Consider the following 22,949-nt stretch of genomic DNA (forward strand, 5'->3'; position numbering starts at 1 on the left):
TGGGACTGGCCCACAACATTACCACTTGCAGGGCTGAATTTAAGGGCTGAGGGACCCACAGCTTGGGTTAGAGGGGCTAGACTTAAATCGCACTTGATGCAGAAATATCTGTACATTGCTGCATGCATGGCAGGAACAAACAATATCCTATTTTCCTAAACTTGGTAGCTTGATGTTCGTGATCAGCACCCCTTCTCCTTCCCTTTCTAGCTTTTCTTTTTCAGGCATTTGAAGACCAGTACCCATTTGTTGAGTTGGACAGTCTGTTTTTAATGATTTTGTTTTTTCCCTTTGGTGAGCACTTGGCCAAGGGAAGGCGCTATTCCAGCAGTGCAGATAATAAGATTTACAGCTAATAAGGTAAAAACACACAATGATGCCAGTTTAATATTTCTCAAGCACTGCTCCAATTAACATCTGCCCTGATGAATCTAATGTCTCTAACTCCCACCCTAATCAAGTCCAGAATTCTATCCCTGGACTTCAAGAGTCTTCACTTTGTGGTCTCTGCCTATCTTCTGATGTTTTATTCTATTTTTTCCCTATATGAACAGTATAGGCCAGCTCAGTGGTTTTCAATCCTGGCTGCACATCAGAATTACATGGGGAGCTTTTTTAAAGAATGCTGATGACTAGGGCCCACTGCATGATAATTGAATATGATTCTGGGGGTGAAGCACAGACATCAATTTGGTTTTTCTGGTTTTTGGAGTTTTTAAAGCTCCTTACTTTGGTCATCTATTGTTGCAAAACAAACCACTCAAGACTTACTTGTATAAAACAGAGACCATTTCAGTATGCAAATTTTGTGGGTCAAGAATTCAGAAGGAACATAGCACTGATGGTGTGTTTCTGCTCCATGATGTTGGTGTCTTGGCTGAAAAACCACAAATGGCTAGGCATGTCTCAAATAGCTAGGTGCTGGAATCATCCAGAGGATTCTTTATTCAGTTTTTTACAGCTTAGACTGGTATGCCTCAAAGGCTGAGCTCAGCTGGTATTTATTATTATTTTTTTAAATATTTTATTTATTTATTCGACAGAGATAGAGACAGCCAGCGAGAGAGGGAACACAAGCAGGGGGAGTGGGAGAGGAAGAAGCAAGCTCATAGCGGANACCACAAATGGCTAGGCATGTCTCAAATAGCTAGGTGCTGGAATCATCCAGAGGATTCTTTATTCAGTTTTTTACAGCTTAGACTGGTATGCCTCAAAGGCTGAGCTCAGCTGGTATTATTACCCAGCACATCTACATATGCTTCTCCCTATAGCCTCCTCAAAGCATGNACCGTGCCACCCAGGCGCCCCTCAGCTGGTATTATTACCCAGCACATCTACATATGCTTCTCCCTATAGCCTCCTCAAAGCATGGTGGCTCAGATTGCCCCCAGGAAGCCCAGAAGCAAAGATGCCCCTGAAAAAGGTGGGATTGTGGGGCCTTTTACATACCTAGCCTCAGGAGGCACGTAGCATCACCTCGGCTGCATTTTATTCCTCAAAGCAGTCAGTATCCCTCAGGCCAGGGGACCCACTTCTCTATAGGAAGGAAGCATGTCAATGAATTTGTGGCCACGTTTTAAAGTTGCCATACATCCTTGGTAAGTCCATTTAGAGCCAGAGTTGAGAACAACTGGATCCATATCTTGCAAAGACTGACCTGCAGAGCAGGGCTGGGACTTGCGTGTGGTGAATGAGGCAGCTAGGATGCAAAATTGAAGAAGGCAGTCGCTCTCAGGATCCTGCAAGTGCAGGGGAGCATCTCCTTACATTTTGTGCCCCAGGTGCCTTCCTGCCCTCATCCTGGTCCTGGCCCTGCTACAGAGCATCTGTATATGAATCACCAGTGGGAGCAGGACTTAGATTCCTGAGTCTCATACTTTGGTATTCTGATTCAATAAGCCTGGGCTGGGATTCTGTATATTTTCAAAGAATTCCAGCAGACTGATTACAGATTCCATGTGCTTTCCTGGTGCCATGCCTTTGCTCAGGCTGTTCCCTCTACCTTGAATGTCTTTTCCTTCCATTTCTATCACCTATGGAGTATCTACCAATGTTTAAGATCCATTTCAAATACTACCCCTTTTATCAAGCAAAGGCCAGGATATAAAACCGTACCTCCTAAGAAACCCATAACGCTTTTGATATGCCTTAAGAAACATATATATGTCCCATATTGTTTGTGGACATATCTTCTAGAAAGAACATATTCCCTTTCTTAGGAGGCTACAAAATGGAGATCTGAATCCACCCCATCAATCCTCATAGGTAGCGTCCTGTTAAGACAGGTTCGATTCTCTTTGACTCTTTGACTCATCTTGCTCCCAGATTGTTCAACTTTATAACCCACACAGCAACTGGCATGCGCCTTGCCCATTTTAGATGCCCAATAAACAGTGGATATTATCCTCTCCTGATGAAAGGTGAGATTCGCATTTTTGTAGACTTCATAGAGGCCCCCAAATATTGAATAATTACCCTAGTTTAAATGCTTAAGCATAGACAGGGATTGCATTCTTTATTGTGGTTTCTATTTTGGAAAATTTCTTGCTTGAACTTTGCCCGACAATCTTTCCCACAGAGCAAAAGGTGGTTTTTGTTTCGTTTGGTTTTGTTTTTCTCACTCTATGCAGAGTCCATATCCCAATCTCACATTTAAGCCCAAGAAGCCTTTTAGGTAAACACCATCTTTGTGCATATTTTACTGATGAAGAAAACTGGGGCTTAAAGATTTAACAACTTCCCAGATCACAAGATAACAAAGCGACTTGAGGCAGGTTTGAAACCCAGGCCTCCAAGATTCCAAAACTTAATGATTTAACCCCTACGCCAATCCAGACCCCCACTAATTGTGGCGACCATCAAACCCGCCCACCTTTGTGGAGGGTGGGGCAGACAGGTCCTCTTGGACGAAAAGCAAAGTTGGCAAAATCAATTCGAATCTCTCTTAACTCGTGTGGTTTCCACCGCGGGGTAGGCTTGGGGGCGCCTCGACTTCGCGCTTTGGCTCTCAGGACACACGCCCTCGCATCAGTACCAGTCTGGGTCGGCTACCTCCCCGCCGCCGGCGCGAGGGTTGGGCGGGGGGCTCGGGGTCGCCTCGGGCGGCGGCCAATGGCGGTGCGGGGGTCAGACTCCGCTCCCCGCGAGGGGCGCAGCTGTTGCTAAGTGCAGGGAGGAGACGGATCCCGCGCCCGCAGCCGGGGGAAGGGGGAGGCGCGAGCGAGAGCGCGTGGGAGCGCGGAGGGGGAGCGAGCGGAGAGAGACGCCGGGGAGGCGCGCGGGAGCGAACGCCCGCTCGGGAGCCCGAGCCCCGCGGCATTGCGGCCGCGCCCTTGCGGGAGCCCGTGCAACCACCCAGCCCCGCTCCGCCTGCCGCCGCCAGGGCTCGGGAGGATGGAGGATTCCCGGGAGACGTCGCCGTCCTCCAACAACTCCTCGGAAGAGCTCAGCTCTGCCCTGCAGCTGTCCAAGGGCATGTCGATCTTCCTCGACGTAAGTACCGGGCGCAGGAGTTAGGTCGGTGGTCCCCCTGCATCTTTCCTCTTCCCCCGGAGGACGGCGGTCGGTTCCGGGTGCGGATCAGCAGCCGGTCAGCTGTTTTGCCGCCAGATTGCCCCCCAGAACACGAGTGTGAACTACCTCCTACCTCGCTCCCCTGTCCCTCTGGAAATGCATCAAGCAAATGCGGGAGAAATGACTGCCACTCAACTAGTAGAAAGGGTTGCCCTGCACCTGCAGCTCGGGGCTTAACAACCCTGAACGAACGGCAGAAGTTAAATTTTCCAACGGCGTGAGTTTCATTGGGGACTCGATTTGTAAATACAACAGTCTCCATTCAGGTGAATAGCACATTTGAAAGGGGACTAATGGAGGGAGCGAACATTAACTCAACTCCTTTCTGCGGTACCCTGTTTGCAGCCCCTTATCTCCCTGAAGCTCTAAGGCGATGGGGGAAGCAGTAGAGATTGCGATGCCTCGCCACCCTTCCCCAACCCCCACGGAGAACAATTACTTTGAAAACATACTTGTTTTTCTTTTTTACATCGGTGGCCAAGATCGCTTTCATGATGATACTCTTTTCACTGCCACCTCCTATTTTCCCGTTTTTCTCTTGTTATTCTCCTTCCCTATACCTCTCCAAGTTTTAATTACTTTTCATCAATATACCTTTTGGCTGTTCTTCCTTTGCGCCCGCCCCCCGTCCCCCTTTTCGGGATTGATTCCCTTCTTTTTTGAGATAGTGATCGTTCTCTCTCATTCTTGATTTTCTTTTTTCTATTTTTTTCCCTCACGGTGGGGTTTTTACCTTTACAGCAGTTTTATTTCTTATTTATTTCTCAATTTTGCTTTACTGTCCCTTTCTGCTGTTTCTGTTCTTTATTTTTTTCGCCCTGTTGCCCAGCTCGTTTCTCTGCTGTTAGGATTTGTGGTTTTCCTATCCCTCAGCTCCTGCTCCCTCAGCACCTCCGTTGTCACATTTATGCTGTCCCCTGGAGGTAGTTGCTGGCTCAGGGGGGACAATTCTGGCCCCTTCTCATTGAGGCATGAGAGGAAATTGGCAAAAGGCATTGAGGAGTGCTATGTGCTCTTTCCTCTACCCTTCCCTGAGATCGTTTCTTATTAAAATCCAGCTGTATATAAAAAATACATTTATTTGTGGAGAGATGAAAATGTGAGGAAATCAACTTAGTAGCATCATAATGGTGAAGCAGATGTCATGAAGATAAGAGGGATGGGCTGAGGAGCCCTCCCAAGTTTATTTTGAATGGATTTGCTGGGATTTTTTAATTGGGAGAAAAAAACCATATAAATAATTAAATCTGGTCTAAGGCAAATGTTGTAGGTAATGCTCAGCTGTGTCTCCTGGCAGCTTCCTCCCCTCATTACCATGCAGTTCCAGGTGGGGATCCGGGCTCTCTTGGCCGGCCATCTTCCCACCAGAACAATCTGGTTCCCACTCCTCTCTATAGGATTAAGGGCCTTATTCTTCCTGAGCACTTCTTTCTGTTTGGTTCTGGTCAATCAGGTGATGTTTGGGTGGTGATGGCTGGTATTCTTCCTTTTCAATCCTGCCATTCAGGGCCAAAAAGCCCTTGAGGAAACCGAGCTGGGAGAAGGGGGCATACAGTACCCCTGAGAAAGGAATCTTCATGGATAGCATCAGGGTCCCAGAAACTCATGTCTGTTATGAGATCAATGGCTAAGCTGCCCTGAAGTTAATTCAGAGAGGGCAAGAGAGCCCTCCATTCCTTCCGGCCTGATCTTCACTCTGTCCCCTAAGAATATCGAGTACTTGCTTCTCTGTGACTTTCTTAAAGCAGTGAACAAATCCTGGTGATACTGTAGAGATGGATGGATTGAGCTGTATAAATGAAGGTCATCCTTCTCGACATGCACACTAATCTTGGCCCAACAGTTCAAACTGCTGTCAAAAAAGAGAAAAAAAGAAAAAAGAAAAGAGGATTGAAATCTTATTTATTATTGTATCTACACGATTGTTCTCAAGCTCTGTAAATAAATAGCATCAGGTCCCTGTCCTGAAGGAACACCTATTCTATGAATAGAATACCCTCGCCGCCTTCTATTTATTTTTAGAATTTAAAAATAAATATATAAAACTGATTTCACATGAGAGGTGTTGACATGCTTGTTTGCCAGTAAAATGCTAGTGTCTATTAAAGAAAAAAAAACTGCCACTGGATTTTATCTCGAATAGAAAAGATTTTGTTTACACATTTCTTTGAGATATTTTGTGAAAAATCCAGCACTCTGGTGAAATATGTGCCATGAAAAAGGATTTATTACTTAGGGATTTTTGAATTATTCATTTCTGGATCATATTGCTTTTAGCAAAAATAAAATGTGAAATATAAATACATAATTTATTTGATTTGTTTTAATATATTCTAGTAGCACTGCTAAAAAAGGTTGCTTTTTGAATTCTATTCAGATCATAATTAGCTAATAGATATTCCCTATTCCAAAGAGGAATGGGAATGAAACCCATTAGAGCCTTTTGCATCACACAGACTAATTTCCAAATTTGAGGAAAACTTTGATTTCCAGTGTTCGTATTCCAGTGCCACTGTAGTAATCAGTCCTCTGAGAAATGATTTGAACTGCTTTTGAGGATACCGTTGATGACACGACTAGGCACGTCCAGCTGGTAAGAAACTAGCCATAGATCAGAAAATCAGAGAGGGATTTACCAGAACTATTGGCTTTTGCTTCATTTTCCTAATGTCCAAATTAGCAACAACGATGACTATGGTACTTAATTCTAGAGGTTGTTGTATCAAGTGAGAGTTCGTAAGATAAGAAAACCGAGAAGAAAAAGGAAATGAGCTATATAAATTTGAACTATTATCGCCACATCAGTGTTCCCTATTGAATACCTAAATAACAGTAGCCATCCACAAAGTAATACAGACACTTCCATTATGAATCTGATGTCTATTATTTTCTATCTAAAAAATGAGAGAATTACATCTCAGTTCATCATCAATATTCTTGAATACCTACTGGGGGGCTTAGAAAACCCAGTGCTGGTACCAAGGCACGCACGCGCACCGGGGCCCACAGGAGAGGGACTGCACTGGGTGTTGTGTTCAGCAACGTGGAAGGACCAGGACCATGGCGGTTCTTTTCCTTCTTAACACCTATTCAGCCTCCTTTCCCAGGTTATTTCATTCCAGATAACAGAGAATAAACTCCAAAATTTAGAACACTAGTCTGTATAGCATGTGCTCCCTCATTAATCAATTCTGCTACTGTACAAAGGGAGAAAAACCAATCTTCAGATCATCCCCCAAAGCATGATAAATGTGAAATGAAGTTAGTTACAACTTCACCACTTGATGCCACTGTCTTCTCCCAAACAGTTTGGATTTTTAGTTGGAAGGGATGTGGCCCTTCCTCATTTGACTAGAGGCAAAAGTGGGGCCTGGGAGGTTCTGAAGGAGAGAGTTGATTTTACTGTTTGTCTTCCCTTCCTTCCCCCAACCAAGGATGCACACCCGTGAACACTGAACAAAATGCACAGTGCCTGGATGGGGACTTGGGGAGAACAAGTAACAGCTTTGCTTGGCAAAGATACTGAATTCTGAAGCCCTGTACATATGCATGTATAATCATCGTAGAAGAGGTGAGATGGAAAGGGAAGCATCAGAGCAGAAACCGTTTCCAGGGGCACCTGGGTGGCTCGCTTGGTTAAGCAACTGCCCTCAGCTCAGGTCATGATCCTGGAGTCCGGGGATCGAATCCTGCATCGGGCTGCCTGCTCAGTGGGGAGTCTGCTTCTCCTTCTGACCCTCCCCCATCTCATGCTTTCTCTCTCTCACTCTCGCTCTCAAATAAATACATAAAATCTTAAATAAAAAAAAAAGAAAGAAAGAATCCGTTTCCCAGGTATAATGATTCTGTGACCAAGTTCAGTTAGAGCCATATACCTCCTATCTTGCCTAGTGCACACTAGATAATTTGAGCGAGATTGTCCCTTTGGAGAATGGCAGTTAATCCCTCATTGTTTACCCTAATTGGCCAGGCAAATACCACTCTCCTAATTTTAAGAACCTGCAGAAATAAGGGAAACTTAGTTTTAATGTTATACATTTAAAACTGTTTGCTCACGCAAGGCCTATTCTAGGCAAGGTTGAGAAGATGAAGATGTGTGTGCTGATTACCTTTCCTCCATTCCTCATTCCATGCCCACTCCCCTGCAGCCTCTTTCATGGCAACAAGTGGAGCTGTAGCAAAACTGCCTCCCGGAGGGCCAGGTCTCGATGTTACTCCGTGTTCTGGATGAGTGCCAACTTCCCTGCCCTCTATCCCTGTTTCTCAGGAGTCTGACTGGCTCATCTCATTACTTAATTTTAACCTGGTACAGAGTAGGAAGCATTTAGCAAATATGAGTTCAGTAAATAGTGCCTGTCAGTTTTTTAGGCCTCTGAGATAACATTTGCATTTTAACACCTGCCTTCAGTAACCTCAGGTGAGAAATGAGGAATTTCAACAAAGGCCATCAAAGAATAGCTTCTGGGGTAAAGGATGCTATTTGATAATTCTTAAATTGTTGCAAAAACACAGCATAACCTGTGCGTTTCAGTTTTAATTCTGACCATAATATTTATATCTATTTACTATCTATCCTGTGGAACTAACTGGTAAGATGAGCCAATCCAGATGACTACGGAAGCATAATGTAATAAACTCAGTTTTCATCTGCAGTATATTTTTTTATTAGTCTGTGGGCTCAGAGGCAAAATTTGCTGCAGAGACTGTTCTGTTCATATTTAATTACAAAGAACTGTCTTAACAAAGAAAGCTACTGGCTTAATTTCATCACTAAGAGGCTGAATGCTATTTAAGACAGTTCTTTATGAAATGAAATGTTGGAAGTCAGGGGTCCAAGTCTCTGGTGTGTGGTTATTCCTAGACTAGTTGCTCATAGGGACACAAGAGAGCTTGAAATAGAATCTCAGAGTATATTAAAGGTAGGAATCAGGCTGCATTTCATGTCTCCCTGACTCTCAGCTGGGGCTTCCTAGTTTCAGAGGAGAGGAGGAAGCTGGGTATGATGGAGAGATAGATTCCCAAAACCCCGACTGGAAATTGCCTCTGTGAAATAAAAAGAATTTATGTCTCATTCTGCTCTAAGCATAGATGCTCTTATGACTGAAAGCAGTTTTCTTACAATAATTACATAAATTTAGTTTAGAAAGGAGACCAACTGATGAACACAAGTCAGGATGATACATATCTGTTGGAAATTTTTCATAGGTGAGATTTTTATTAATAATGTTAGTATCTTATAATAAACACATTATAATAATAATTAGATTTAACCATACTTCCTCTTCGTGAAGTCAACAGAAGGAAAGAAATGCTTATATAGTAGAAAGCAGTAAAACTTCATAGTAAAAGCTGTTGCTCATGTTTCAAACTTCCCACCAAGAATTGATGACCTAAGTTTAAGAGTATCTCTGGTTACTTAACCTAACTGTGTATTGCTCGGAAAAACGATCCTCAAGTGCCCCTTGCGTGTGATTCAGGGTTATCTTTGCAATACGATAAAGGGACATTTCCTTTGGTACTATATATAGCAGAGCTGTGTGTTATATTATCCAGATTTTTTTTTCTGTCCATCTAGAGTATCAGCTAGGGCTAATTTAATTGTTGCAAACAGAAAGAAAAATAACCCAAACTATCTTCAGATTTAAAACAATAATTTATTGACTCCGGTAAGGAAAAAAGGAGATCATCTTGTCAGGATGGGTTGATCAGAAGCTCAGAGAATGTCCTCAGGATCCACTTTCTTCAGGCTCTGGATGGACACTGCTTTCTTGAGGGCTGGTCATGTCCAGGTTATATGTTGTGTTGATTTCCTACGGCTGCTGTAACAGTGTCCTGCACACAGAGTGCCTTAACCACCAAATGCGTCTCTCAGGACTGGAGGCTAGATGGGCGCCATCAAGGTGTAGGTAGGACCTCGCTCCTCTGAAGACTGCAGGGGAGAGTCTGCTCGATGCCTGTCTTCTGGCTTCTCATGGCGGCCAGTCCTTACATTCCTTGGCTTGCAGCAGCATCACACCAATTCTGCCTCCATTATCGTTATCTGTCTCTGCTTCTCTGAATCTCTCTTTCCTTATAAAGTCAAGCCAGTAAGATCTTTTCTTACTTTGATTACACCAGCAAAGTATTTTCCAACAAGTTCACCTTCACAGCTGCTGGGGGTTAGGACTTCCACATTTGTTTTGGGGCAACACGATTCAACCATGATGGACATAATAACAGAAAGGGAACAGCACCTTTTTACCTATACCTTCCTAGGTTCAAAGTCAGCAGAAGTAAGTGTGTCTCTCTTGACAATTCAAACAAAACTATGCCCTTACTGTGCTTCTGCCTGAGTAATCACTGTGGCTGAAGAGATGTGACACCCTGTTTGCCAGGCCTAGTGCTCTGTCCAATTCTCAAGCTCATGGGCCAAAAGTGGAGAAAAGACTGGTTGCCCAGAAGAAAATTTTGAACTCATTACCAAAGATACCTGATGGCCAAGCAGTTCTTAGCTATCGAAGATAATATAATTAATGCATAGAAGTAAAGTAAGATTTAATGTAGACACATGAGCTCTATTTATCCGTTTATTTTTTTGTTTCTATTTATTTCCAGTTTATTGAGATATGATAGACTTACATTAAATTGCATATATTTAAAGTGAGAAGTTGATGAGTTTTTACATACACATATACCTGTGAGACCATTACCATAATTGAGATAATATACCTACTGCTCCAAAAAGTTTTCTCGTGCCCTTTACTAATGTCCTCCCTGCTTGTTTGTATGCAACCCTTAATCTTCTTTCTGTCACTATAGATTAGTTTGCATTTTCTAGAATTTTATATAAATGGAATCATATAGCAGGTACTTATTTGTGTCTAGGTTTTTACTCAACATCATTACTTAGTGATCCATCCAACCTATAGTGTGTATCAAGAGCTCATTCCCCTTCATTGCTCAGTAGTAGTCACTGTATGGATGTGCCACAGGTTTTTTGTCCATTTGCTTGTTCAAAGACATTTGGGTGGTTTTCAGTTTCTGATTATTCTAAGGAAACATCTCATTTGGGAAACCTTTATTTAAAATTGGAATTTCCATGGGACACCTGAGTGGCTCAGTCATTTAAGTGTCTTCCTTTGACTCAGGTCATGATCCTAGGGTCCTGGGATCAAGTCCCTCGTCAGGCTCCTTGCTCAGCGGGGAGCCTGCTTCTCCCTCTGCCTGCTGCTCCCCCTGCCTGTGCTCTCTCCCTCTCTCTTTGTCTCTCGCTCTCCCTCTCGCTCTCTGGCAAATAAATAAATAAAATCTTAATAAATAAAATTGGAATTTCTTTTATTTACTAATGGGCAAATTATGTGTGAGTATAATGTTCACTGCAATTGCAAAAAAAGGTAATAAAATTTTTCTTTTTTCTCTTTCAGATACTGAGGAGAGCAGACAAAAATGGTAAGACCAAAACCTGCAGTTTCTATTTATTGATCTCTTACCTCTTAGATCACCTTCTAAAGAATAATATGGTAGAGAGAGGAGAACCCAAGCACTCGATACATAAAATGTCAGCCTCTGGTACTAATAAGAGTTTTAGGCAAGTTTATGGCTCCAGATATTCATGAGACGTTGAAAGAGGTACTTACACTTGACATGAAGATGGAATTTATGCCTTTGAAGTGAGCAGCTGTCATAGCTCCGGCTTTTCCCTTTATGCTTTAATTTTAAAGTAATAACAGCTTCTATTCATTGAGTGTCTACTGTGTGCCAGGCATGGGGCCAAGTGCTTTGAGTTATTTCTTGGAGTTAATAAGATATAGATCTGACACTTGCATCCCGGGTCTGCGTGACCCCGACATCGAGGCCGTGCGTGCTGAACTTGAGAGAGGCCTCGGGGGCTACAGTTGAACTTGAAGGTGGTTACCTGGAAGCCTGCATTGCCAGACTTACTTCGCTCCAGGGCTCTTGGCCATCGGTCTCGTGTTTGAAGTGTATGTGCTGAGACCGATAGTCTATAGAGATGGAGAAGTAAGACTGGGAGAAAAAAATTGTTCTGTCAGAGGAACTACAATTTAAATGATGCCTGCACAAAGTCCAATTATAAGCTGTCATAAACAATATCTTTTGACTCTCATCCCACTACAAATTGTGTTCCATAGAATACCGAATCGGGGCTTATTGAGTTTATTTTGCTGCCGTAGGACAAGTACATAATAGAGCTATATTCTTGACAAGACTTCCTTGACAAATTTAGGAGACAAAGAGTCCTTTCCTTTTCTTGAAATCGGATTTCTTATCTGTGGGGAAGGATTACAGGCAGAGTCCAGATCTGTTGTGGTCTAGTGAGCCCTTAAGCAGTCAGATCAAAAAAATCTTGATTGGCACTATATAGCTTTTCACACAACAGAAAATATATTACTCCAAGAAGCTATAAAGTACTGTCCTAAATCCTGATAATATTTCACTGTGCCTGTCCATCAGAATGTTTTCCCAAACTATGTTGCAGGGGTTAATATATTATCTATTCAAAGGGTTTTTTCTTTTTTCACCGGAATGACTTGATTAATTTTTAAGACAGTTATGATGATGCTATCATCTTGTCTCCTCATCCTACTTGCTGGCCTTGTGCCTGACACCCAAACCCGGTGGCGCCCGAGGCACAACCAAAGAGTCCACGCCACCTGCCTCGTATTTCAGCAGCCATTTCTAGTTCACTCATGCCTTTTCTCTCTCTCTACCCAAGCTCCTCATTTTCTCAGGCTACACCTTCCTTTCCTTGGACCCCAAAATCTGATTGAGGGTCATTATTACCTTTGAATATATCACTCTTCTCTCCATCAAAACGTACCTCTTTGGTGGCCTACTATCATAATCCACAGTCATCATAAAAAGCACCTGAAAAACCAATTCATGATTTATTGGAGTTTATGATAATCTCCTGGGTTATGCTATGAAGAATGGTCCCTGGGACTGGGAGCCCTGTGTGGGCCTATTCGGTCCCCAGTTTTTTTACCTGCCTCCTTCCCACATATGATACCTCTTGCCTCCTCGCTCCTTGTCCTAATGCCTGATCCTAAAATTCTGTCAAAGCTACCTGCCCTCTGCTCTTATTCTCTCAGTCTTCACCATGCATCCTCTGTTGCAGCTCTCTGAGGGGTTTCTCTGAGCGTCACTCCATCTGTCACACCTCTGTGCTGTCCTTGCTTTGCCTTCCACCTGCTGTACCCTTTCCCCTCTTAGCTGGCTGGAGACCTTGCATGTATTCCTTGCATCCTGCTCAAAAGGCACCTTGTCTGAAGAGCCCTCCCCTGCTCCCCTTGCAGGGCCCCGGCCTCTATCTGTTCTCTCCACACGGTGGCTTGTATTGATTATTCCCTCTTGCGAGGACTGCCGTTGTTTGCTGGTGATTCTACTCTCTGAAGCCAAACTTGCCTCTCTAGGGCAAGGAGCTTGTCTTATGAATGGATACTGTGCCCAGCCAGTACTGGGTGCTCAATGGATGTTCACTTAATGAATTAACAACGATTAATGACCTTTTCCTCCATTACCCATCTCCCTTCTGTCTATCTACTCTTTCCCCTGCCTTCCATCCTGCTTTATTCTTCTCCTGCATTCTCAGTGTGAAGTGAGGGGAGGGCAGAGATAGGCAGGCCTTAGTTTAAATCACAGCTATGCACCTAGTAGCTCTGTGGCTTTGGGAAAGTAACAAACTCTTCACCCTCGGCTCTCTCATCTACAGAATAGAGATAATAGCATCTATGTATGTCATGGGGTTATTATGAATAATCAATGACATAACAGATGTAAAGTCCCCAGGGAAGTGCATGGTACACAGTAACAACTTACACCTGCTTGTTTTGGGGTTGGGATGCCTTGGCTATTGGAGACATTTGGTGACATTCCAGTCATTTCTATTTCAGTGTTGAGTGGGAAAAAGACTATTTACCATACATGCAGAATTGAGAAAGGGAAAAAGTATAGTGGATAATCTAATGTAAATGAGAAGATACCAGCATAAAAAAAAACCAAAACCATCTTTCTGAACCATGTGTTCATTCCATTCTGTATTTGCAAATAAACAGCTGCTACATGTATGGGATCTCTGGGTAACAGACCCTCATATGACAGAATCCCTTATGGGCTGCATAACTGGGGATGGAGTAACAACGGGAATAAGAGGTCATAAGCAGTACGATACTCAGCTTACTGGAGTGCAGATGTAGCTTCTGGGGTCTATCTGAAATGAGAGAAGCTGCTGGAGAAATGGGTGGGAAAAAATACATGATAGCAATTAGCTATAATAATGGTGTCTTAGAGAGACTCATTTGATTTTGGTGGTGGTTCTAAAATCATAGGCTAGAATCCTAGACATAAAGACAGACCTCAAAATAGGATAAATTAGAAGAGATGTGAGTGCTTTGATCTAAAGAGCCCAGAATTAAACCTAAAAATGCAAAACTCCTGAGAAAGCTTACTTACATGCAGGTTGAATGAAAATGGAAATGATACATGGGTATTTGTAAAATTTGCAAAAAAAAAAAATTTAAAAAAAGGCAAAATGAAAAAGCTCATGGTAAGCAATAACAGCATGGGTTGCTTTTGCTGATGTGCCCTTGCTAAGATCTGCTGCCATTCTTGACCAGCACATAGGTGGGCTGTATGGGTGGCTCTTTTTTTTTTTTTTTAAGATTTTTTAAATTTATTTGTTAGAGAGAGAGACAGCCAGCGAGAGAGGGAACACAAGCAGGGGATGTGGGAGAGGAAGAAGCAGATTCCCAACGGATCAGGGAGCCCGATGTGGGGCTTGATCCCAGGACCCTGGGATCACACCCTGAGCTGAAGGCAGACGCTTAATGACTGAGCCAGCCAGGCGCCCCTGTATGGGTGGCTCTTTTAATCCCAATGAATGACTGATCTCTGGAAGAGATGGTCATAGTTCCTCTCAGTGGCCTTTGAGCTATTCCAGCAGCCTGTACATTATAAATCTGTGAGGACAGAGGGTGTGCCTGTTTCCCGTAGCACCAGGCCCACAGTGCTGATCAAAATGCCTGTCAGAGAAAGGCAATTATCATACAGTTTCACTCACATGTGGCACATAAGAAACAGGGCAGAGGACCGTAGGGAAAGGGAAGGAAAACTGAATGGGAAGTCATCAGAGAGGGAGAAAAACCATGAGAGACTCTTAACACTAGCAAAAAACTGAGGGTTGCTGGCGGGGAGGTAGGTGGGGGTGGGGTAACTGGGGGAAGGGCATTAAGGACGGCACGAGATATGATGAGCCTTGGGTGTTACACGAAACGGATAAATTATTGAACACTACATCTGAAACTAATGATGTACTGTAAGTTGGCTAATCGAATTTAAATTAAAAAAAATTCGCAACATTCATGCTCAATAAATACTTGCAAATCTGTTTGTAAGAGGTGCATTACCAACAGTCTGATACTGAAAACTGAAGAGGAAACACAATCATACAGATCAGTTAATCAAACTAAGCATTGTCGTTATTTATCTGTTGTTTCTTAGTTAATAGTATTAACTAAAACCCTAAAAGTTCCACCAAAGACAGCATTAGAACTAATGAATGAATTCACTAAAGTTGCAGTGTACAAACACAATATACAAAAATCTGTTGCATTTTTATACACTGTCAATGAACTATCAGAAAAAGAAATTAGGAAAACAATCCCATTTACAGTTGCATCAAAAGGAATGAAATACTAGAAATAAATTTAACCAACTTGTATGGACATTAATAGTGGAAGACATTAATGAGAGAAATTGAAAAAGACAGAAATAAATGGAAAGATATTCTGTGCTAGTGGATTAGAAAACTTAATACTGTTAAGATGTTGATAGTACCCAAAGCCATCTAGAGATTCCGTGTTCCTTTTAGAATTTTGGCGGCATTTTTCAGAAATAGAAAAAACAATCTTAAAATTGGAACATAACTACATCTGGCATTAAAGACACTAATATAGGGGCACCTGGGTGGCTCAACTGGCTAAGCGTCTGATTCTTGTGATTTGGGCTCAGGTCATGATCTCAGGGTCATGAGATTTAGCCCTGCCTGGGGCTCTGCACTCAGCACAGTCTGCTTGGGATTCTCTCTCTCCTCTCCCTCTGCCTCTCCCCCAACTCTTTCTCTCTCAAATAAGTAAATAAAATCTTTAAAACATAAAACTGAAAACACTACTATAAGNAACTAAAAACACTACTATAAGAACAATTGATGTCGAATTTGTGTTTGGTAATATTTTGAAGATTTCATTGGATCATTGTATAACCTATATAACCTATATAACCTATATAAATAGATTAAGTAGGAATTGGTAAGAGCCTTTCAATGTGGCTGCCCNGAACAATTGATGTCGAATTTGTGTTTGGTAATATTTTGAAGATTTCATTGGATCATTGTATAACCTATATAAATAGATTAAGTAGGAATTGGTAAGAGCCTTTCAATGTGGCTGCCCAAGGTTTGGTTTATTCAATTAACATATACAAATAGGACCTCAGGTAGAGGCGTGAAACACAGGTTCAGTAAGTGGGAGTATTTTCCCTGAAATACGGGGAAACTTTCAGAGTACCACCCAGAGGTCTGTGATTCCGTATTTCCTGCATCTTGGTAACAAGGCTGTCCTTTGATGTGAGCTACTGAGTCCAGCATCCCCAGCCCCACACTGGGCTCTAGAGCCTCGATGATCTTTTATTCAGGGATCCTAGCCCCAAATAAGGATGAGAAGATGAGAAACTGGGCTCTGGAAATCAGGATTATTGGCATAAGGCTGATTTTTATTTTATAATTCCTCACTATTTTCTCAAAATGTTTTGGGAGCGTCAGTGTAACTGAGAATCAAGCAGTTAATTACAGAGCGGGAGGGAGCAGACACAGCACCATACTCATGTTTACTCTCAGGCAGACGCAAGCTTGCAGCCTCCTCAACTACCTACCTACGGGCTTGAAAGTCCGTGCAAAGTCTAGTGAGAGCAATTTGTTGAAGAAAAATCTGGTGCCCGAACAGCAACCCTGGAAGTGGCTCATCAAGCCTTACAGCATGTGGGAGTCCACGAGGGCAAGTTCTGACTGTAATAAATTTTTTAACAAAATAAGGAAAAACAAATTTTCTATTTCCACAGTATGTTTTTTTCCTAAAATATAAAGCAGTTTCACTCTCATTAATGTGTTGCTTTTCTGCCAAAAGCAGAAAACTGAAAATTCTTATCTTTTCATAGCTGGGCTATCAGCTGTCATAGAGACAAACAGAACTCCTATTCCAATGACTCAGCCAATGACATGAACGCCAGGGGCAGCCAGAGGCTCAGAAGTCAGAGCCTGCTCTGAGAGCGGGTCCTGCCGTTTATAGAGCGAACTGTCTACTTTAACACGGTGTCTCTACCATACGTGCTGTCTGTGATCTAGATTTACAGAGTCGCAGCCCAGCATTCCTTTCCCTTTCTGTTCCTCCGCGAATCATCTCCTCTACTCCACCTAGATGTGAGAGGCATACAGCACTGTATTTAAGCTAGGCTTTGCAGTCAGATGTCCTGGGTTCAAATCCCAATTCCTCTTTCTCCTGATCTGAACAAGTGNATGTCCTGGGTTCAAATCCCAATTCCTCTTTCTCCTGATCTGAGCAAGTGACTTAACTTCCTCATCCGTAAAACGTGAATAAAAGCAGTGCCTGTCAAAAACAAAACAAAACAAAACAAAAACAATACCTCTCTCACAGGTTGGTTGAATGATTGAAAGAGATAATACAGATTTCTTTGGCAAGGAGTCTGACGCTTAAGAAGCTACATAAGCATTACCTATCTTCATTTTTTAAAAAGATTTATTTATTCATGAGACAGAGAGATAGAGAGCACGTGGAGGGGCAGAAAGAGGGGGAAAGAATCTCAAACTGACTCCCTTCGGAGCACGAGCCCAACACGGGGCTCGATCTCAGGAGTTTGAGATCATGACCTGAGCCAAAACCAAGAGTTGGACACTTAGCCAGCTACACCACCCAGGTGGCCCCTGCCCCATTTTCATTTTTTATCCTAATGCTTATTCTTATTTGGTGGGACAGTCAGTCATAATGTCCCACGCACCCTCCCACTGGTGCTGAACTGTTCAGCTGGGCAGTGCCCAGATGTTCTGTCCATGATGACCTCTCTAAGCCCTCAGCTGCCCTGCTGCTTGCCCTCTCTTTGCCATGGTCATTCAGCTTTTCTATTGTTTGGAAACCAATAATCCTAATATAATTTCTCATGTGTGCTTTGAGTTGGCCCTATATGCCCCAAGACACCGTTTGGGTTCAATACTCCAACGTTAAAAGAGAAGGAAACTGAATTCACTTTTATTCATGGTTTTTAAATAAAATAGAGAAATTGGAAAAGCTGAAATGTATGTCATACCTTCAGTATCTAAGGTTCTCCTTAAGATAACAACTGTTGCAATTCTGGATTTTGTGGGCTATGTCTTCATGATGTCAAAATGACCAGTGGGTCAGTGTATTCCTCTAAAAGTAGAAATATTTTGATTTTTTTTCAACAGTCATTACTTACACTGTTTTTTAAAATTTTTTTAAGTGATTTTTTATTATATTAAGTTAGTCACCATACAGTACATCCCCGGATTCCGATGTAAAGTTCGATGCTCCATTAGTTGCGTATAACACCCAGTGCACCATGCAATACGTGCCCTCCTTACCACCCATCACCAGTCTATCCCATTCCCCCACCCCCCTCCCCTCTGAAGTCCTCAGTTTGTTTCTCATAGTCCATAGTCTCTCATGTTTCATTCCCCCTTCTGATTACCCCCCCTTTCTTTATCCCTTTCTTCCCCTACCGATCATCCTAGTTCTTATGTTCCATAGATGAGAGAAATCATATGATAATTGTCTTTCTCTGCTTGACTTATTTCACTTAGCATTATCTCCTCCAGTGCCGTCCATGTTGCAGCAAATGTTGAGAATTCGTTCTTTCTGATAGCTGAGTAATATTCCATTGTATATATGGACCACAGCTTCTTAATCCAGTCATCTGTTGAAGGGCATCTCGGCTCCTTCCATGATTTGGCTATTGTGGACAATGCAGCTATGAACATTGGGGTGCATATGGCCCTTCTCTTTACTACGTCTGTATCTTTGGGGTAAACACCCAGTAGTGCAATGGCTGGGTCATAGGGTAGTTCAATTTTTAACTTTTTAAGGGACCTCCACACTGTTTTCCAGAGTGGCTGTACCAACTTGCATTCCCACCAACAATGTAGGAGGGATCCCCTTTCTCCACATCCTCTCCAACAATTGTTGTTTCTTGCCTTGTCTATCTTTGCCATTCTAACTGGCGTAAGGTGGTATCTCAGTGTGGTTTTGATTTGAATTTCCCTGATGGCTAATGATTTTGAACATTTTTTCATGTGTCTGTTAGCCATTTGTATGTCTTCATTGGAAAAGTGTCTGTTCATATCTTCTGCCCATTTTATGATTTGTTTATTTGTTTCTCGTGTATTGAGTTTGAGAAGTTCTTTGTAGATCTTGGATACCAGTCCTTTATCTGTGGTGTCCTTTGCAAATATATTCTCCCATTCCGTGGGCTGTCTCTTAGTTTTTTTGACTGTTTCCTTGGCTGTGCAGAAGCTCTTTATCCTGATAAAGTCCCATAAGTTCATTTTATCTTTTATTTCTCTTGCCTTTGGAGATGTGTCGTGAAAAAGGTTGCTCTGGCCGATGTCATAGAAGTTGTTGCCTATGTTCTCCTCTAGAATTTTGATGGATTCCTGTCTCACATTGAGGTCTTTCATCCATTTGGAGTTTATTTTTGTGTATGGTGTGAGAGAGTGGTCAAGTTTCATTCTTTTGCATGTAGCTGTCCAATTTTCCCAGCACCATTTATTGAAGAGACTGTCTTTTTTCCACCGGATGTTTTTTCCTGCTTTATCAAAGATTAGTTGCCCAAAGAGCCGAGGGTCCATTTCTGGGTTCTCTATTCTGTTCCATTGGTCGATGTGTCTGTTTTTGTGCCAGTACCATGCTGTCTTTGTGATCACAGCTTTGTAGTACAGCTCGAAATCCGGCATTGTGATGCCCCCAGCTTTGTTTTTCCTTTTCAACAGTTCCTTGGAGATTCGGGGCCTTTTCTGGTTCCATACAAATTTAAGGACTATTTGTTCCAGTTCTTTGAAAAATGTCCTCGGTATTTTGATCGGGATAGCATTGAAAGTGTAGATTGCTCTGGGTAGTATGGACATTTTAACTATGTTAATTCTTCCAATCCATGAGCATGGAATATTTTTCCATCTTTTTATGTCTTCCTCAATATCTTTCAAAAGTGATCTATAGTTTCTAGCATATAGGTCCTTTACGTCTCTGGTTAAGTTAATTCCAAGGTAACGCATGGTTTTTGGTGTTATTGTAAATGGGATGGATTCCCTAATTTCTCTTTCTTCAGTCTCGTTATTCGTGTATAGAAATGCAACTGATTTCTGGGCATTGATTTTGTATCCTGCCACCTTACTGAATTGTTCTATAACTTCTAATAGTTTGGGAGTGGATTCCTTTGGGTTTTCCATATAGAGTATCATGTCATCTGCAAAGAGAGACAGTTTGACTTCTTCTTTGCCGATTTGGATACCTTTGATCCCTTTTTGTCTTCTGATTGCTGTTGCAAGGACTTCTAGTACTATGTTGAATAATAGTGGCGAGAGTGGGCATCCTTGTCGTGTTCCTGATCTTAAGGGAAAGGCTTCCAGCTTTTCCCCATTGAGAATAATGCTTGCAGTAGGCTTTTCATAGATGGCTTTTATGAGATTGAGAAATGTACCCTCTATTCCTACACTCTGAAGGGTTTTAATCAGGAAAGGATGCTGTATTTTGTCAAATGCTTTTTCTGCATCAATTGAGAGGATCATATGGTTCTTGAGTCTTTTCTTGTTGATATGATGTATCACATTGATTGATTTGCGAGTGTTGAACCATGCTTGCATCCCAGGTATGAATCCCACTTGGTCATGATGGATAATCCTTTTAATGTACTGTTGGATTCTATTAGCAAGGATCTTGTTGAGGATTTTGGCATCCATATTCATTAGAGAAATCGGTCTGTAATTCTCCTTTTTGAGGGGGTCTTTGCCTGGTTTGGGGATCAAGGTAATATTAGCCTCATAGAATGAGTTTGGTAGCTTTCCTTCTGTTTCTATTTTTTGAAATAGCTTTAGGAGAATAGGTATTATTTCTTCTTTGAATGTTTGGTAGAATTCCCCAGGAAAACCGTCTGGGCCTGGAGTTTTATTATTTGGAAGGTTGTTTATCACTGACTCAATTTCTTCATAGTTAATTGGCCTATTTAAGAAATCTATTTCTTCCTGTTTCAGTCTTGGTAGTTTATAGGTTTCCAGGAAGGCCTCCATCTCTTCCAGATTGTTTAGTTTTTTGGCATATAGCTGTTGATAAAAGTTTCTAATAATCCTTGCAATTTCAATGGTGCTGGTCGTGACCTCTCCCTTTTCAGTCATAATTTTAATAATCTCAGTCCTTTCTCTTTGTTTTTGGACAAGTTTTGCCAGTGGTCTATCAATTTTATGGATTCTCTCAAAGAACCAGCTTCTAGTCCTGTTGATCTGCTCTACTGTGGTTCTGGTCTCTAATTCATTGATTTCTGCTCTAATCTTGGTCAACTCCTTCCTTGTCAGTGGGTTAGGCCTGTCCCTCTGTTGCTGTTCCAGTTTCTTGAGGTGAGAATATAGAAACTGCATTTTAGATTTTTCTATTCTTTTGAGTGAGGCTTGGATGGCTATGTATTTCCCCCTTAGGACTGCCTTTGCAGTATCCCATAGGTTTTGGACCGTTGTGTATTCATTCTCGTTGGTCTCCATAAATTGTTTAATTTGTTTTTTGATTTCCTGGTTTATCGAGTCATTCTTGAGCAGGATGGTTCTTAGCCTCCAAGTGTTTGAGTTTCTTCCAGGTTTTTCCTTGTGGTTGAGTTCCAATTTCAGAGCGTTGTGGTCTGAGAATATGCAGGGGATAATTTCAATCTTTTGGTATTGGCTGAGACCTGTTTTGTGTCCCAGAGCATGATCTATTCTTGAGAATGTTCCATGGGCATTTGAATAGAATGAGTATTCTTTGGTTCTGGGGTGTAGTGTTCTATATATATCTATGAGGTCCAACTCGTCGAGTATGGCATTCAAAGCCTTTGATTCTTTGCTTAGTTTTTGCCAGGGTGTTCTGTCTATTTCTGATAGTGGGGTGTTGAGGTCCCCTACTATTACTGTGTTCTTATCTATATGTCTCTTTATTTTGGTTAAGAGTTGGCTTGTGTATCTTGCTGCTCCCCTGTTGGGGGCATATATATTAATAATTGTCATATCCACTTGTTGAATACTTCCTTTAAGAATAATATAGTGCCCTTCTGTATCTCTCTCTATGGCCTCTAGTTTAAAATCCAGTCTATCTGATATGAGAATTGCTACTCCAGCTTTCTTTTGAGGTCCATTTGCGTGGAAGATGGTACTCCATCCCCTTACTCTAAGTCTGAATGCATCTTTGGGTTCAAAATGAGTCTCTTGTAGACAGCAAATGGATGGGTCATGTCTTTTTATCCAATCTGCAACCCTGTGGCGTTTTATGGGAGAGTTTAAGCCATTTAGATTGATAGAGATTATTGACAGATATGATTTTAATGATGCCATTTCTCTTTAAAGTCTTTGTATCGGTTGTGACTTGCTGCTCTGTATCACTCTTGGGGCCTTTTTACCTTTATAGAGCCCCCCTTAATATCTCCTGTAGGGCTGGTTTCGTGGTTACGAAATTGGTTAATGATTGGCGATTTTGGAACGTCTTTATTTCTCCATCAATTCTGAATGACAGCTTTGCTGGATAAAGGATCCTTGGCTGCATGTTTTTCTCTGAAAGAGCTTTAAAAATGCCCCCCCAAGCCTTTCTCTCATTCCAGGTCTCTGTAGACAGGTCTGACGTAATCCTGATACCTTTGCCTTGGTACGTGAGAAATTTCTTTGCCCTGGCCGCTTTCAATACTGTATCCTTGGATCTAATATTTGCGAATTGCACTATGACATGCCGTGGCGTAGGTTTGTCCTGGTTGAGCTTGGATGGGGTCCTCTCTGCCTCTTGGACACGAATGCTTGTTTCCCTTGCTAGATTAGGGAAGTTTTCAGCTACAATTTGTTCAAATATCTCTTCTAGACCTCTGTTTTTCTCCACCCCTTCAGGGATGCCGATGATTCTGACATTGGATCGTTTCATAGAGTCAGTAATCTCCCGTAATCTACATTCGTGGGCGTGGATTTTTTTAAGACCAGCTTCTATTTTCGTTTTTTCTTCTACTAACCCATCCTCCAATTCGCTAACGCGTTCCTCTGCCTCGGTGACCCTGGCCGTCAGAGCCTCTAGTTTTGACTG

The 22,949-nt window shown here is 42.2% G+C and overlaps 1 protein-coding gene across 1 annotated transcript in view; it reads left to right on the plus strand.

The window, feature by feature from the left end:
* The first annotated feature begins 3,051 nt into the window (after positions 1-3,051).
* The window catches only part of NECAB1 (N-terminal EF-hand calcium binding protein 1), a 208,651-nt gene continuing 188,753 nt past the window's right edge, over positions 3,052-22,949 (plus strand). The window contains exons 1-2 of the mRNA XM_002923295.4: positions 3,052-3,492; positions 10,977-11,001. Of these exons, the coding sequence (XP_002923341.1) occupies positions 3,394-3,492; positions 10,977-11,001 (124 nt within the window). The 5' untranslated portion in view covers positions 3,052-3,393. The remainder of the gene's footprint in view (positions 3,493-10,976; positions 11,002-22,949) is intronic.

This window comes from Ailuropoda melanoleuca, chromosome 9 (genome assembly GCF_002007445.2).
Source record: "Ailuropoda melanoleuca isolate Jingjing chromosome 9, ASM200744v2, whole genome shotgun sequence".
Taxonomy (NCBI): Eukaryota; Metazoa; Chordata; class Mammalia; order Carnivora; family Ursidae; genus Ailuropoda; species Ailuropoda melanoleuca.